Source organism: Camelina sativa, chromosome 11, assembly GCF_030686135.1.
Source record: "Camelina sativa cultivar CO46 ecotype springtype chromosome 11, ASM3068613v1".
Classification (NCBI taxonomy): Eukaryota; Viridiplantae; Streptophyta; class Magnoliopsida; order Brassicales; family Brassicaceae; genus Camelina; species Camelina sativa.
The window spans coordinates 17570979-17588586 of record NC_141890.1 but is presented as its reverse complement, the minus strand read 5'-3'; the positions used below and the strand labels follow the sequence as shown (position 1 = coordinate 17588586).

Genomic DNA, 17608 nt, shown 5'->3' with positions numbered 1-17608 from the left:
TCAGGGGTAGCCCATGTTAGCAACTTCTTAACCTGGCTGCACCACCTTCTTTTTAGTGAAAGGTGAGCTACGGTGTCCCAAACCACAAGCAAAGGTTCTAGGAGTAGAGATCTCGTCTCTGCAGGTTCGGAGCTCCTATCTCCGTACCGAGCAAAGCGCAGGTAATAAATCTCTGGGTTCGGTCTTCCGGTGGATTGGAATTTGACTCAGATTTGCTTAATCCCCAAGAAGCTCAATCCTCGGTTAATGACATAGATGCGACCCATTAGTCTTTGCTCAGTCATGTATAAGATCATATCAAAGATCATGGTGGCCAGACTCAAACCGATTCTGCCTTCCCTTGTGTCTCCTACACAGTCTGCATTTGTTTCGGAAAGGCTTATATCTGACAATATTTTAATAGCCCATGAGTTGGTTTACAATCTACGTACTCACCCCTCATTTCATCAGCTACTCTCCCCTCATTTCATTGGTCACTGGCTTAGTTGCGGAGGAACCTAGCTTCTTCAGCGAAGCTGGAGGAACCCCTATGGCTAGCATTGTTCTTGCTTCACTCACTTACATTCCCTTCATTCAAACTTCTTCTAATTCACATTCACTTACCCAACTTCTCTGGCTTAGGGTCAGGGTTACTCACATTCCTAGTTATAAGATTCCTAGTTCTGGTCTGGGTAAGGGAAGGGTCTAGCTAACATTCCTTTCCAACTCACCACTTATCTCCCTAGTTAATTCCAAGTTCTGGGATTCTTTGTTCTTTGATTCCCAGTTATTAGATTCTGAGATGGATAGTTCTGGTTTGATTCTGAGTTCTTTCCGAGTAGCTCCTGCAGCTCTGTAGCTAAGCAGCTCTGCTGCGCTTCCTTTAATATCTTCTTCCTCTTCTGATCTGAGTAGTCAGCAAGGGGTAGCTGAGGAAGCTCTGAGTCTTAGTAGCTCTCCGAGCTGTGTAGCTGATGTCCTCTTCTATGGTTCATTGTCTGTGGACAGTCCGTGCTCTCTGTCTGCCTGAAACCTACTCCTGCAGTAATCTATCGGAGACCTGGCATACCCCGCATATTGGACTTGTGAGAGAGTTCCGAAGCCCGACTCCTTTACTTGCTTTCCCTTCTCTCTGAGAGCGGCCCATTTCGGACTACTCTTGGCTAGTGTTGACCGGAATCATTTCATTTCATATAGCTAGTCATCACATTTCCCTTTTATAGAGCACATCGGAAAATCTCACCTACCGACGAAAGTCATCAACCCTATTTTAGACCTACGGATCACATCTACTTCGAAAAATTCCATTTCGTATAGCGAGAAAAGTAAGCAAAAACCTACCAAACTGATAGATGGCACTGCTATAAACCTCGGTAGTGGCCTGGTTGGGACCGGCTAGAGTACTTCAACTGGAACATCGCTTCGCTACTCTTCCCGACCTCCTCATACGCCGACCAAAAACAAGGCGCGCAGCGGACGACCTAGACCTATGACGAACAGGGGTCTTCTTTTTAAGGAAGTAGCGGCTTCTCCCGGAGGGAGGGAATAGCAACAGCTCCCGGAGGGAGGGAGTTCCCCCATGCCAGCTGAAACAAGCAAGCGCAGCCACCTTCTCTCTGAGAAGTTACGCCACCTAATGGGTGTCAGAGATTCCTGCTTATAGACGAAAGATCTCGTAATCCCTTACTCGGTTTTTTTCGCAGATGAAAGACCTCATCTGAGAGCAAGATAGCCGACTCTCTTTATCTACTGGGATTATAGGACTCTCGGTCAGAGCACCGCCCTATCAGTGAGACTCTCTGTCGGGCGGGGAGGGCCGTTTGGAGTATAGCCAAGTGGGAAGGCACCAGTTTTTGGTACCGGCACGCAAAGGAATCCTTTTACTCCAGATAACACCCGATCGGATTAAAGGCCGTTTTAAAATAGTCGGTTAGGTGATAATCTGATGTGTACCACGAAATCATTTCTGAAGTCCAGGCCTTTATCCATTCTTGGGAAGTGGTTAGAGAGTGCTATGCGAGTTAGATCGGTTTTTGATGTAGAGTCGCCCTAGTATTAATGGTTGTTCACTTCGGAGTGGATGAACCCTGATTTCAGGCCGTTTGATTGAACTACGCTAAGCTGAGACTTTCTCTTACATTCTTAGTTTCACCGTAGAGAGCAAGATAAGAAACTTCTTTTTTAATGGAATAGTAATAGCTAGGGGCAAGAAGGCTGTTTAGTAAAGATGTTTTCCAGTTCCAGCTAGTATTAATTTTCAAGCCTGAGTATTTTAAGCAAGTTTCTAGTCTCATACCTGTAATTATTACCAGTAGCTTACATTCTTTTCTTTTATTGGCATAGTTTAAGTTAATATTTCTTTCATCCAGTACAGCCAAGCCCCTATCTTTTAGCCAGCGGAGTAAAGAGCAGGTGATTAGGGAGGAGGTGGTGCTTATACTAGCACACTAGCATATTTGCTTGCTATAGAGATTCTGAGTGAAAAACCAGGATCTATCACCTATGCATGAGAAATACGGTAGAGGGTGATGTGTCATTGGGACACTTAGGTAGACCGGGAGTGCTGTTACCACTCATACGGAAGAAATGCATGCCTTGTTGTGGCAAGAACTTCAAGGGGATGCCTGGTGTGGCGAACCGTCATCACTACGGAGAGAGAGACGAAGTCGACTAACCTAGAGATTAGAGCTCAGCTGCTAGCTACTTCTGTGAGGGGATAGCTGCAATAAACCCTAAGCACAGGGAGAAGCCGGCTTTAGCCTACCTGTTCCCTTAATGCAACCTATTCCCGAGTACTCAGTTATCCGTCTTTGTTCAGTTGGACAAAGGGTACCAGAAGAAAGAATGAGAGCTAAACAAGAGTTCTCAAAAAAGAAAGAGTGAAATCTCGTTTCAAAAGAAGAGACAGACAAACCAGGCTTATCGATAGCGTATCAAAATAGGTATATAATCAGAAGGCGAAGAGAATTTCCATCTATATAAATATAAAGTTTTTCTAGAAAACAGCTTGCTTAGAGAGCTTGCCAGGGGAAAGGACAGTATTCGGTGGATTGGACAAATTCGTTCTCCTTACAGGCGACTACCTTCTCCACTAGGTCTAAAACTACTTCTCATCCCAAACAGGAGAGTAGCAAACTAGCGGATTTTAGGTGGGGTCTAGAAAAAACCCTCAAAAGTAGCTTACTGCCAATCGAGAGATAGGAAACTTTTCAGGTGGTAATACCCATGAAACAGAAAGGGTAGTAGGATTTCCCACCACTTTTCAGGGATTAATCCTGGGAATGTAGGGGTAAAAAAAAGATGGGCATATTGGGTGGGAGGTATGACCGCTTCCTAGCATACTGCTTTGACTAGTAATGCCACTCCATGTTCGATCAGAAGCTAAAAGTTCAGATCAAAGCAGGAGTGTGCTGAAAAAGCAGAAGAGTGTGCTTCAAGCAGAGGAGTAGCTAGTCAACCAAGGACCAATCATCGGATGAGGCATTCCTCGGATTACCTGTACTGCTCCTGGTCAATGGAAGGGTCGGAGTGTGGCTGAAAAGCCAATCAACTCAATTCATTACCTCGATGGATCCATCAATCAAATCCCAGGAGAAATGTCGAGGAGAAATGTCAAAGCAGAAGATCAATCAAAGGAAAACCACTCAATTCATTTTCATATTACTTAACCCCCGAATTACCGATCGATCAGCCATTCATCCAATCTAAACAAGGGAATTCAAGTAAGGCGCCTTCGGCCCTAGCTGCTAGTTTATTGCCAACCAGCTTCACCGGAATAAAGCTAAGCCTCTTTTCAAAAGAAGGGCCTTTCATTCCTAGCTAAAACCAAGGCAAAAGCTAAGCCTGTTTAGCAACAAACAAAGGGTCTTGTGAGTTCAGCACACCTGTGTTAGGAACAAACTAGGGCCTTCTGTTCAGCACGTGTTAGCAAAAACTAGGGTCTTTCATCCATCGATAGCACAATTCCTCAGGTCAGACCATTACAGAGCATAGATTCGTCAAGGAAAAGTTGGCCTTCTAATTATAGGTCTAAGAACCATACACCCTAGAAAGTAAGGGATATCGGTGTGTTGCAAAGCCCTACCCAAGCAAAGTAAGAGTTGACTATTTTTCGCCCAAGGAATACTTCACTTTCTCATTCCAGCACACTCCTGGGTAATCTGAGGAATGTAGAAGTAAGTTATGCAGCACAAGCACAACCCTGCTTTTCCATTCCTTCATAGCCCACCTCTTCATTGGCCATAAAGCCTTGATTTCCTTGGACCACGTACACTGATGATTGGTCGGGCTGGGCTACTCTATGGGCGTATGCGCCTAAACCAGGCTCAAAGCGATGAGACTTCTCGGTTAGACTCAAACAATAGATCAGGTCAGTTTGGAGGAGCTTTATTTGACTCGGTCTCTAAGAAGAAAGGGCAGCCCTCTGATATATCTTTCGACTTCACCCTCGGCCAAAGCACAGTAAGTTAGAGACTCCTAGTCTCTACTAAATCAATCTATAGCTTCAACACTCTCCTAGCGCAGCAACCTTCTCTCTTTCTCCCTTACTTGCCTCCCAGTCTTGAGCAGCAATCATCTTTGCTTATGCGGACGAAAGTCTTTCCACAGCACTCCGACAGAAGTCTCATATAATGACTCTGTTTACTCAAGAGCCTTCTTTCTCGATTAAATGCCTGCCCACTCCACTGCGTCCTTTGAAGCTGCTTTCTTCCTGACAATTGGGTAACGATAAAGGTGCCCTTGACTCCAATTCCATTTCCGGGGGACTGAGACCTCTGTGCTGTGCTGCTTTCTTTCCGCTCTGTTTTCTTTCCGCTCGTCTGAGCTACTGAATGATCCAAAAAGAAAGTAACCAAAGAATAGACGAGAGGTCCGAAGTAGCAACGAGACTCATACCTCCGTCAAACCGGAGTCGAGGAGAAACCTTCGCACTGAACTCTGATGTAGCTCCGAATGAAGCGTCTTATCTTTATCTGTGGGACTACCATATCTCCATCCGTCTGACGTTTGGTCTTACTCGAGGGGAGCAGAACTCGACTAAAAGCAGAACTCGACTAAAAGCAGAACTCCACTAAAAGCAGAACTCCACTAAAAGGAGAGGTATAAATGACTCAACGGAGAGGATAGCAGATGGGGGAGTCTGGCGTCTAGTTCGGCCTGGGATTCCTTGCCTGTGCCCGCTGGTTCGGATTCCTTTCCGTCTATATTGCAGTTGTAGGAAGGTTGGAGTCGTAGGAGGGCTAATACTGGGATTCCGAAATGATAGACTTGGAAATGGTAGCCGCATTCGCACCTAAATGGGAATGACATGAAAAGTCTCCTAGCATTGTACGAATGAATTGGATCCGCACTTCGAACTCTTCCGATTCCTTAGAAAGAAGCAGCAAGAGAAGAGTTTCCTCCCTCTTCGGATAAGTGGCAATGGTCTTCTTCCCCCTCCCGCTTCCTCGGATCAGTGGCAATGGTCTGTTTTCTTTCCTAGCGAAGCAAAGCACACTCCTGCTCCCTCTTCTTTTGTCTGGATGGCAATGGGTATTCTTTGATCCTTACCTATGCGATAGTATCCGTACCCGTTATATGCGATAGGCTCCGCGCGCCCCAACAACCACCTTTTGCGTGCCATTCGGAAGAGAACTAGGCTCAGGTGAGAGAGTCAGCTTAGGTTGTGAAAGAGAACTAGAACTAGGGTTGGGTAAAGAAGGGGTTCGGAAGAGAGAGAACTAGAAATGGGGCTGGGTATAGAAGGGTAAAGAAATGGCTGGAAGGTTAGCTGCTTCATCCCAGAATCCCCGAAGGAGAATGAAAGCTGCGACAAAGGAGAATGAACGCTACGACGCTAGGGCAAAGACAGAGTGCTTGCCTTTGTTAACAGACAAATCAAAGAATTAGATAGAGAAGAAGCAGACTCGACAACCACAGCCTACCCCGAGTTGAGTCAAGTAGCCACAGCTTCCCAATGTATGCTACCTGGCTTGATCAGCAGGTGCAAATGGTGGTATAGCAAATCGAGATGCTTCAGTCGTGGAAGGGGAGATCCCATTTCCGATGCCTGCGTAGGAGACCTTAGGGGAAACGGGACATGGCATGGCCGAGGAATCCTTTCTCCATTGAGGAGTGGTTTCTTCATTACAGTGTCTCCGATCGGATCTTCTATCTATGTTCGCCCTGAAGTGGCTTCTTCGCAAGATCCGTTTCTGATCTGTCTTCGATCTGTTCATTCTTTATCCGCATCGGCGTGGAGATGGTATAGGAGGTGGTGGCAAGGTCACTTTGCGCCAGGGTAGTGACCAAGTTTCTTTGACTTTCCATATCCCTCTGATATATTGGACCCGTAAGCCATTCCCCAACAGCCAAGTCGAAAGGCATAGACTAGAGCGCTAGCCCTAAGGTAGACGACCCGCAAGCTCCTCCTCTAACCCCTAGTCATTCTCAAAGAAAGGAACAGCCCCGTCTCGTCTATGATTGAGCCTTTCTCCCCTTAGAGAATTTAGTGATGAGGGAAGAGATGGTTGAAGGTCTCTGTTGCGTCTATACCGCTCTCCTCTTATTGGTGTATGCGCATGAGAAATAAGGAATCCTGTGAGCTCCATTAAGGAATCCTGTGTCGAGTACGCTCGGTATCATCGTCAGCTCGGTCAATTGGTATCTCGTCTCCGATATCTCCTTCTCCTCCCTTTTTGATTCGTTGACTCTGGGCTCTCACTCTCAGGGGAGGGAATCGTTTATCCCACTCGTCTCCGTTATCTCTCCGTCTGAACATCTCTAATTGACGGAAGGGAAGGCCCACTCCCATCTATCGTGTGTACCGAGAGGTCTGGGAAGTCCTATCTATGGTGTATACCTGTGTGAGTGTTCAAGCCTTGCTTTACAATGCCGTGCTATTAAGTCGGCAAGACGGGATAGTTCTTTCGTTTCTGAGATCCCGATCCTATCGATTGACCTTTTCCTTACCCGCTGACTACTTCCTCCCTTACCCGCTTACAGCTTTGCTTCCTCGAGGAATTCCTCAACTCGGATTTCATCATTCACCCGTATCTCCGCTGTAGTGGGGAACTCGACTCCTTGGCTTTTGACATCTCGGAATAAGAGATTTCTCCCACGAATTAGTTCCTCACGCATATCGATAGTATCGTACGTACGTAGGAGTACACTCAGCAGCCCACACAACCGCCATGGCTGCTTCATTCCTTGAACAGCACAGAGGGATCCTTAGACAGCACAGTGGATGGAGACTCGGAGGAGGTACTATAGCTGATGGAGTATCGGTAACTGAACTCTGAAATGAGGCTTAGGTGCCAGAACGGAACTCTAAAGTGAAAGCCCAGTCTTTCGATTCCATACTCTCGGACTGCTTTGGAGTTTCCTCTGGATGCTCTGAGCTGGAATTGTTCAACATCGGTGCCGAGTTCGTCCGGTGTGCTGCAAGCTCCTTTATCCAACTCCCCCCAATCGCTGCGATGTCATCAATTCGTACCTTACTAATCACGCAAGCTCTTTATCGAAAGAAGTTATCATCGGTAACGACACAGGTCTTCTTGGTTCAACACCTCTCTATCCTCCAATCGATGGAACGGATAACTATTTGCTCACGGAACTCTGTAAACAATCTCAACATCCGACCCACTATTGTTCCTCCACGCATCTGACCCACTACTGTTCCTTCACGAGTAGGTTTGAATCGCACCTTTAGTTTGTCCTACTTTCACTGTGTAATCCTCAACCAAGTGACCGCACAATCCGACATACAAGCCAAAGCTAGGAATTCCATGATTTCCCAATCAGAAAGCCAAAGCTAGCTGTAATCGTCTCTGGAGTTTGGTTAACTGAGAAAGACCTCTCTACTCTGAAGATCCATACCTCTGGTTCTGACCATCGTACAGCGGTAAATCGATCTGTCTTCCATCCAGCTGTGAATCCGGCGAATCCTACTTCTGCAGGAAAGAGTAGCTGTCTCAATTGAGGAATTCGTCCTGTCTCGGCGATATCCCTTTCTTTCTAGGGTGTATGGTTCCTAGACCTGTACACATGTAATTATAAGGCCAACTCTTGCAAATCTCAGGTTTACACTGCTAGATTCAATTCATACTGAAATGCATTACCCTATCTATCTAAAAAAAGAGGGCCCTGGGGAGCATGCCACCCTCAACCCACTCACTCTCCCATTCTCCTCAGTCTCCCAGTAGAGGAGACCTACTTAATCTCGACCGGGGGCCTCTCCAGTCTTTGCTAACTGATCTTTCTATATAAAAATTTAATCCAGCTACAGATTCCCCTACGGCTACCTTGTTACGACTTCACCCCAGTCGAAGATCCCACCACGGTATGCCTCCATTTTAATCGACGTAATGCCGGGCATTCACCTGCTGGTTGCCCAAACCCCGGAGCTCATCAATGAAAGGATTCCATCTTTCACAGCGAGTTGTTCCGAAGTTGCGCCTGAGCATGGTGAAATGCCCCTTACGGTCATCGATATCGTGCTCCCAGTCGTCATGGAGAGCCAACTGGAGAGCACGCTTGACATCCTCTGCATCCTCGAGAGTTATCCCACGTTGATGCAAGAGGATGTGGGCTTTTCGTATCATGGCGGCCTCCTCATTCTCGCAGGCGGCCATAATACTTTCGATCTCCGCAGAGACGCGGGCGTGTTGGTGCGCCCTTTGCCTCCCGTTCCCAAGCCTGCTCCTCCGGAATCGGTTGATTGACCGACGAGCTAGGCCCGGAACTGGTCGAATCTTCGACCATATCGGACGTATACGTCAACCACTCAGACAAGGCAGCCGCCCGATTATCACTGGAGGACTCCGAGGGGGCCATCATGTAGCAGTCGATGCTTGTTCTAGCGGCCGCCCCTAAAATAATACTAACAGCGAGGGCCAGACCGCCGGAGCACCCCATCTTTAAAAAAAGAAAACATAGTGCTCGATAGCCCAGAGCCAGGGGTAACCGTTCAAGACAGGTTGAACAGAAATTTCCCAAGCTCGGGATTAATACGGGAAGTCCTGCTAAAAACAGGATTATTAGAGCCGGGGGCAAGAACCATAATAGAAGATTTTTGACTCGCGGAAATGCCATGTCAGGTGCACCTATCAGAATCGGAACAAACCAATTACCAAATCCACCTATCATCGCCGGCATAACCATAAAAAAGATCATTAAAAAAGCATGAGCTGTTATTAAAACATTATAAAGTTGATGATTCCCACCAAGAATTTGATCGCCGGGTCGTGCTAATTCCATACGAATCAGTACTGAGAAGCATGTGCCCATCACTCCAGCAATGGCACCGAAAATAAAATAGAGAGTTCCTATATCCTTGTGATTTGTGGAGAACAGCCATCGAACTAGATTTTTCATAAATTTGAGATTCTTTCGTTTATTACCTTATCAGAGAGGGGTAGGGTATTTAGTAACTCGAGCATTTATTGTTTTTACTATCGTCCGAGGAACGCTTCAAATAGAAGTGGTTGTGGATTCGAACCACTGACACAAAAAGGATTTACAGTCCTTTGCTCTAACCAGCTGAGCTACCTGTGAACCACTTTGTTCTCAACTTATCCAATGAATCTCTTTCTCTTATTTAATTCCACTTTGTTTAGTTTAGTGATAGTTAGAGGTTAGAGAGCTAGATCACTCCTCTAAGCAGCCTTCTGATTATATACGTATTTTTCTCAAAATCGATAAGCAAGGGTAGGGTTCCTGGATCGGTCTCGACCAGAAGACCGAGAGGTACTTTTGTCACGAGCTGGCTTAACCCATTCCCTTACCACCAAGCCTGGATAAAACTGAAAAGTAAAGTAGAATCCCTGGCTCTTTAGACTTCCACCAAGAATGCAACTAACAACTGTTGGACAATGCCAATAGAAAGAATTCATCCAGCTATATTGAAAAAGCTACTTCAATTTCCCTTGTGGTGCAACTCACCAGACTGAAAGGTGGAAGAGGAAAAGGTAGGTATGTATGATGGCACGCTGTGCGCCTAAGCTAAGTGGGCAGATAGGCTACCGATGAGTTGTTCTGCTTTGAATCTACTAATGCCATAGGATGTCTTTCAAGAGAACCTTTGTGGAGACGGAGATGGAACTCCTGATGATGCGCACCCGAAGCTTTGGCTTAGTTATGCTCTCCTTGCTTTATAGCTCAGGGGATACCTAAGGTCAATTGAAAGCCGCCCAACAGATTAACCTGACTTCGAGGAAAAGCTCCGGGTGCTTACCTTATTCATTGTATGGCTCTTTTCCGGCGCGAGCTAGCCTGTCTATAGTTTACCCAGGTATCCACTAGTGATAAAGGAAAGACTTGAGACTACTATTGCGCTAACGGCTGGGCGAGTGAGGTCCCGAGTGAAGTCCATAGATAACCATATACAATCTAGAGCTTTACCCTAAAAAAGAGAATAACAATTGATAGAGCGGCAAAGGAGGCTACCCTCCGCGGCGGGAATACCTGACTAAGCGAATAGGGTGAAGAGGCAAGTTTGAAATGCGAACATTTCATTTCATGTGAAAAGGTTAGCTAGCTCGACTTCCTGTCCAAGTCTGCCTTTGAAGCCTAGTTCCCATTTCCTTCGTGTATAAGTGAAATCGGTCTTAGTTGGATGAATAATCTAGTTCTTACTACGGTTAAGCAATGCTCTTCGCTGTGGGAAGAACTTGAGAATCACTTTCCTTTGCTGGTGCTTTAGGTTCACTTCAGTAGTTCGTAAGCCTTCAGTTCTTGCTCTTCCACTGGTTACCAGCTTATGACCTGCGGGTAACCTAAGGTTCTACCCTTTGGAATTGCTCCCTTTTTTTGCCAGCTCTTTGGAAGTGCCTTTTCCTTTACTTTATTTCCTTTAGAAAGATTATCCTTGTCTTTGTTTATGCGGAACAAATTACTAGAATTCGTCCCGATTAGTTGACACTTTTCACAAATTTGACGAACATATAATTGAGCTCGAGCGACTACGTACCTTTTAGTCGAGCATATTCTAACCTCAAGTGGCTGAACTCAAGGGACAAGGAAATGGAACCTCTAGAATAAGCGATAGGGCGGATAGACCTACAACCTCATAACCTACTTATAAGATTTAGAAAGCGTAGAAGACTCAAAAGACTCGAAGGCTAAAAAGGATTCATACCTTCCGTGATAACCCGATTATCATGTTAGCGCGACTAGTGATTCCGCACCTCCTTCGTTGTTACATCCAATAAAGTATGCTCTGGTCTTTATTGATTTGGAAGGCCCCTGTGAACATCTTTTTCCCTTTCACACACTTTTCATCCTCACAGCGACTTCTCCTGTAGATGCCCAAAATAAAGCTTTCGCTCAAGGGATATCGCTTCATTTACTGCGTTAGGGTGGTGCCAAGCCCTTCATCTCTGGCTAAGGCTCAGTCAGATAGGCTCAATATCGGGCTTATCCGGCGAAGTCTCAAACTCTGTTGTGCCAGGGATATCAGGCTTGAGTTGGGACAGGTGCTTATTTCGATACCGCTTCTGTTGTTTTTGTGATGCTAGTGATCACATTTACAGTTAGAAGTAGGCCATGATTGATTAGCTAGAGTAGAGCTAGGTTGGTGCTGCTTTGCTTGGCAATCCTTGATCTAATTGAATCAGAATCCGCAAGATAAGCAGCCGAACGAGCAGAGCAGTAGAAGGACAGGTCATCTAGAATCCTATTCTTCCGATGCTTTGATCGGTTCCTTCTGATATGGAAGAGTTGACTACCCAGCACATCTTTGTTTGCTCGACTCGGTAAGTACAGCCGCTTCCTTTATTCTTTTCTTTGAACCATTACCCTCAAGGGACTACTCCGTTGGCCCAGTGACCCTTGGTCTTTTGTTGCTGTTCCCCGTTCCCTTTATCAGCTCTTTACCAGCTATCCGATTACCAATGAACAATAGCTATGACCGATAACCAAGGTTCGTAGAAACTCTATAAGGAGAGGCATAGACCGGTGGTCCCTTCCAAGTGCCTCTTTGTTTTGTACGAGCTGTTTCCAAGTGTTTTGATTAGTCGAGTCTTCTTCTGAGTCCAGCACTTTTCCTTTGTCCGATCGTCCGTCTCTTCCTCTCCTCTTGGTCGAGTTGCTAAAGCACCTATCTTTCTGATCCGAAGCCAAGGGATGTGCGATGTTTCTTTCTTTTGTTATTGTGCTAATTGCACTTTAGATTGAGAAGATAGGACTGATCGGTATCCATTGAAGATTCCCTTGCTTATCGGCATTCCTGCCCTGTGCACTGCTTCCTCAGCTTCGAAGCTTGGTTTGTTTGTCTCGAAGATTGACGACTTATTGGCTGTTGATTGACCGGTATCTGGTATGCTTCTTCTTCCTTACAGTCGACTGTTGCTACTTCGGACTACTACCATTCACTGCTGAGAAGAAGCTGTTGTTTAAGGAGCGGCACCGATCAGTGCCTTGTTCCTGTTACCAGTGTCTTGTCTTGGTTCCTTGTGCCCATTGTCTCCTAGTGTTTTGTTGAGTTTACTGTGTCGATAAAGTCCTTTTTATTCGAGGAAGTGTAGCCTTTTCAATTACAATTCTTTTATTCGTCCAAGTTTACTGTGCCATTTCGAGACTGTCCTTCATCCGAGGTATCATGTTTATTGTGCCATTTATAGACATTGAGGACATTACTGTGTTGTACCAAGCACCAATAGTGTGAGGATTAAGCCGTTATTCTATCTTCCTTCCTTCGCTCTAACGGGTGGATTCGCTCTAACAGGAGGATTCCGCTCACTTGGGGTGGAGTAGCGTATGCACCTCTCTTTCTTTGTTGCCTCCGGTGTGCTACCGAGCCTTTCCCAGGTATTTACTTACTGCCGGTTTACTCCACAGCATTGCCATCTTCTTTGTTTTGTTGGTATGAGCTGATCGGCCCTCTCAAGCGTAAAGTAGTCCTCTGATTGTGTTGTATTGGCTCCTTAAGCAACATTTGTTTACTTATGACCGGGTGCTGCTTATGCCTAGACATCTTCCCCAGGACTTCTTTTCGAAAGACGTTGACCTATGGTAGGTGCTGAGTCCAGCACAGTTGTTCCTTTGTTACTGTGCCATTTCGAGACCTTCGTCCGATCATTGTTCCTTTGAAGACCTGTCTTTTATTCCTTCTCTTTCCTTGCAGTAATTAACTCACATTTATGGTAATGCTGATGCTTGGCAGCTTCACTGTTCCTTCTTGTTGTGCGTAGGCTTGGCGTTGTTTACTCCATCGTGCTATCTTTGTGCTGCTAATCAGTATATTCTTTGCATACTGCTATCTTTGTGCTAATCCATTTCAGTAAACGGGAAAGTGGAGGAGTAATGATTGGTTCCATCAATCTTATTATTTCCTTTGTTTTGGCTTGGGTTTCTTTCATACGAGTAATGCTATTTATCAATCTTTGTGTTCATCAGTAGACTCTTCAGCTCCTGGCTCTTGATCAATCTTCCACTCTGCGCCTGCTGCTGATCCATGTCATTCAGATGTTCCTCGTCCTGTTGATAAAGCACCTTTGCACCTTTTCCTCGAGGTTGGGGTTTCGGTATGCTTACAGGGGTTTTAGGGCGGAGTATGAGCGTGTTGTTTATTCATCGGCACCTTGACCTTGACTAATCGACGTAGAGCGTCTTGGCTTCGTACGGCTTGGTGCTGTAATCTTTCTTTCCTTGGTCAGTGGATTATGGTTCAGTACAGATAGTGATAATGCTCCAATGGTTACTGCACCTGTGTAGGGAATCTTATTTCTTTTTCTTTCTTTCGTAATTAAGTCCATTTTATCAGTCGGGGAAGGGAGGGAGAGTCCTGCTTCGGACCTGTGACCTGCTTCGGGGCATAAGTGTATTAGTGCTTCTGTGTACGATTGTGCTGATCAGTCGTTCGTGCTTTTGCGATAATGCGATAACTAAAATAAAGAAGAATGTGAAAGTATGAGTTTTGTACTTGAGTGATGTGCTACTGATCAGTTGTGTGAGGGCTTTTGTTTCCATAGAGCGTGTGCGAAGTGTGGAGTTTCGTACTTGACTCCATCCCGTGATCAATGTGCTAATCATTTCAATATTGAGACTCCATCCTGCTTCTGCTCCTGATCCTTTGTGCTGCTAATCAGTTTTGTATGCCAAACTGCTCCTTTGTGCTAATCATCAGTAGAAAGTGGAGGAGTAATGCTTGGTCAAAGTGCTGTAGATTTGTTTCGGTACGAGCACTGCCTTTGTGCTAATCATCATTTTAGTATATTCTTTCTTTCGTGTTCCATCCTGATTAATCTGTAATCTATGTTTTGTACAGCTGGCTTGGGAATCATCAGTAGAGTCTTTCCGCTCCTGATCTGTCAACTTTCTTTCGTACGGCTGCTTGGCGTGCTGTCATCTTTGCTACTCCGCTTCGTACGGTTTTGGGTGAAGGTTCAATCTTTTGTTTCGTACGAGTCGGATATGTTTGTGCGAGAAGAAGGACAGCTTTCGTAGAGAGTCCGATCAATCTTCCACTCTTGCACTTGCATTCATTCGGTTCTCCTCTCAGTTCCGTCTAAATCCCCTCGTCCTGACTAAAGCACCTCTCCGTGTTCCGTCGATCACCTAGATAAATTAAATATAGTAATAAGAATGAAAAGTATGGCTTGGCGTGTTGGATCAATCAGTCATTGCTTTCATCTTTAATTAAGTATATAGAAAAGAAGTGTTGTCTGTGCCAAGTCTAGAAGTGGTAGTATTAGCGATCCTATTGAGGTGTTTATCGGGTTCGCAGCTCGAATTTCAATAAAGTCAAGTTTCCTCAATCCCGTTTCTGTTGAGTTGCCAAGATTTCTCAATCCTTGTATTAGTTGATCCTTTTGTTTATTCGAAAGATCGGCGGGATGCTACTTCAGGTAGGGTACGGGCGCTCTATCATTGTCTGATTTTAGGTTTCTGATCGCTAGCCTGCCGGGCCCCCCATCAAACTATCAATCTCATAAGAGAAGAAATCTCTATGCTTCCTGTTCTTGGTTTTCTCCCATGTTTTTGTTGGTCAACAACCAACAACCACAACTTTTTATAGTTGTTACTCCTAGAGGCTTGACGTAAGCTGTCTGGAGGGAATCATTTAATTGAAATCAATTAATCTAATCATGCGACAAAATCCGAATCTTCTTTTTTGCAGTTCCACGAATTCCGGAACTAACGACGTTCTGCCAGGAGTGCCAGTTCTCGACATGTTTCCTACTATCTCAGTCGAGAACATAATTACCCACCCCTTCTACTGTTCGGGTACAGTAGCTCTCTCAGAGGAATTGGTGGATCCAATTATTATGGATAGGTTAACCCGGTTGAATCACTTCTTAGTTAATATGCGCTGGGATTTTTACGAGGGAGTGATTCAGGCCGGATATATTCGGAACCTCCAGCGAGAATTGGACCAGACTCCTGCGGAACTACTAGGCGATAAGCTGAACGTTATTTATTTTCGGGAATCCCTTAATCTATCTACCAAAGTGAATGAATGGTATCTGCAAAATTTTGGCGTTCCTGGCCCTATCAATTTTATTCGAGAATATGAAGCAAAGTGTTATTCTAAATTTGTTCAAGTTATGCAAGCCCCCACACCACTAGAAGAATTAAATTTTACATTTTTATTTAGTATTACTACTATCGGTATTATATTAGTATTTTTCCTATTCTGGGGTATGAGAAGAAAGAAGAATTGCAATAAGTGTGAGAAAAGGATGTTAGAAGGTGCAAAATCAATAGGTGCCGGAGCTGCTACAATTGCTTCAGCGGGAGCTGCTGTCGGTATTGGAAACGTCTTCAGTTCTTTGATCCATTCTGTGGCGCGAAATCCATCATTGGCTAAACAATCATTTGGTTATGCCATTTTGGGCTTTGCTCTAACCGAAGCTATTGCATTGTTTGCCCCAATGATGGCCTTTTTGATCTTATTCGTTCTGGTCGGAGAAGCGGGCTAGTCCCCGAAAATGCCCGTTAATCAAGTTGGGGATTCGAACTTTATACAGAAGGTTTTTCCGTACCAGCTTCTTCTACCTATACCGCAGTTGAAGCACCTAAAGGAGAATTTGGTGTCTTTCTGGTCAGTAATGGAAGCAATCGTCTCTACCGTCGTAAAATAAGAGCACCCGGCTCTGCCCATTTACAAGGACTCTCATTTCGTCCAGATCTTTGCTTTGCGGCATCTCCAACTGTAAGCTCTGATGGACCAACACTTATGCATGCGATTTCAAGTCTTCATAAATGAGAAAGTTCGAGTCATTACACAAGCAAAGGATAGCTATAACGAGAAAAAGGTATTTTTATTTTGCTAATCCCAAGGGGAATGTGAAATGTGGAATGAATCAGGAAGTAGCCCTTTGATTTATAAAAAATACAGAAGTAGTAGTCTTCCCGGGTCTCACTGTTCGGATAACTTTCCTTTTAATCCTACTGCATAGGCAAGATCTCATCCTTCGGCGAATCATGTGGGGCTCAGAAGAGTGCTCCCTACGACGGTAAATCGGGGCAAAAGACCCTTTCTTCGACGACGTGGACACGGGGAGGGAGCAGGCGAAGCGTGTCGTTCGTAATGGAAAGAAAGAGACCACTACTTCGCCTCTTTGTTGGACCGCCGGCGCGAACACAGTGGTCTCTGATCAGGACCAGGAACCAATTCGAATTTGGATCTTGACATGTTGGTGGTTTTTAACCGTAGGCATCTTGCCAGGAAGTTGGTGGGCTTATCATGAATTAGGTCGGGGTGGCTGGTGGTTTCGGGATCCCGTAGAAAATGCTTCTTTTATGCCTCGGGTATTAGCCACAGCTCGTATTCATTCTGTAATTTTACCCCTTCTTCATTCTTGGACCTCGTTTCTTAATATTGTGACTTTTCCATGCTGTGTCTCAGGAACCTTTTCAATACGGTCCGGATTGCTAGCTCCCGTTCATAGTTTTGCTACAGATGATACACGAGGAATCTTTTTATGGTGGTTCTTCCTTTTAATGACCGGCATATCTATGATTCTTTTCTACCAGATGAAGCAGCAGGCATCGGTCCGTAGAACGTATAAAAAAGAGATGGTTGTGGCGCGAAGTACTCTTGTGCATCTACGCCACTCGGCTCGCGCGCAACCCCGCCCCGTTATGTTATGGAAGAATTGAACTTCTTGCTGGGCTGGTTATTCAGAGCCAGCAATTGGCTGCCGGATTTCGTCCTGCAATGAGGCAGATCGCTTCGGGGGGTCACTGTGGCGTGGCTGAATGTAGAGCAGTCCGCCCCTATAGCGTTTGATCAGTAGATTATTTAGAACTTCGGAAGATGGTCAAGGTACGAAGTGACAAGCCACTGCGCTAGATGCGCATGTGGTCGTAGTAGTCGGCTCGTCGCTACTTTTATCCAAAGAATAAGGCCTACAAGCTCTCTGTTTGGAGACAGAACAACGTTATAAGTTCTGAGTCGTATGAAAACTAGCGGTTTGGGGGAAATAGCGATTTATCAATAACATAGAATAAACAAGCTTGCTTGGCAGACTGGAAGATAAAGGCAAGCAGCAACATAGAGTAACTTGACCTGCTCGCTGGGGACATAAGGATTGACATGTGCCGAGACAGCTGTCCCGCGGATTAAGGAATCCGCAAAGGCTAATGCCATAAGACGAGCAAGACTAAAGAAAGAGAAGATCGGTCCTCGTCCACATCGGAAAGCTTT

The 17608-nt window shown here is 45.3% G+C and overlaps 1 protein-coding gene and 1 pseudogene across 3 annotated transcripts; both read left to right on the top strand.

The window, feature by feature from the left end:
* The first annotated feature begins 1751 nt into the window (after positions 1-1751).
* Positions 1752-13202, top strand: LOC147934163 (uncharacterized). 2 transcript variants are annotated; one of them, XM_087475899.1, is made up of 7 exons: positions 1752-4440; positions 11262-11432; positions 11584-11619; positions 11995-12058; positions 12724-12765; positions 12974-13037; positions 13149-13202. In XM_087475899.1, exons 1-7 carry the CDS (start codon positions 4255-4257, stop codon positions 13189-13191), a joined length of 606 nt encoding a protein of 201 aa, XP_087332025.1. In that variant the 5' UTR covers positions 1752-4254; the 3' UTR covers positions 13192-13202. The 2 variants fall into 2 exon arrangements, with proteins under 2 accessions (XP_087332025.1, XP_087332024.1); XM_087475898.1 differs by lacking the exon at positions 12974-13037 and adding an exon at positions 12941-12969 and having other exon boundaries at positions 12724-12851.
* Positions 13203-13296: 94 nt separating this feature from the next.
* Positions 13297-17245, top strand: LOC147934162 (cytochrome c biogenesis CcmF N-terminal-like mitochondrial protein 2; annotated as a pseudogene). The gene is made up of 2 exons (XR_015572807.1): positions 13297-16548; positions 16655-17245. The product of XR_015572807.1 is annotated as a cytochrome c biogenesis CcmF N-terminal-like mitochondrial protein 2 (transcript).
* The last annotated feature ends 363 nt before the right edge of the window (positions 17246-17608 follow it).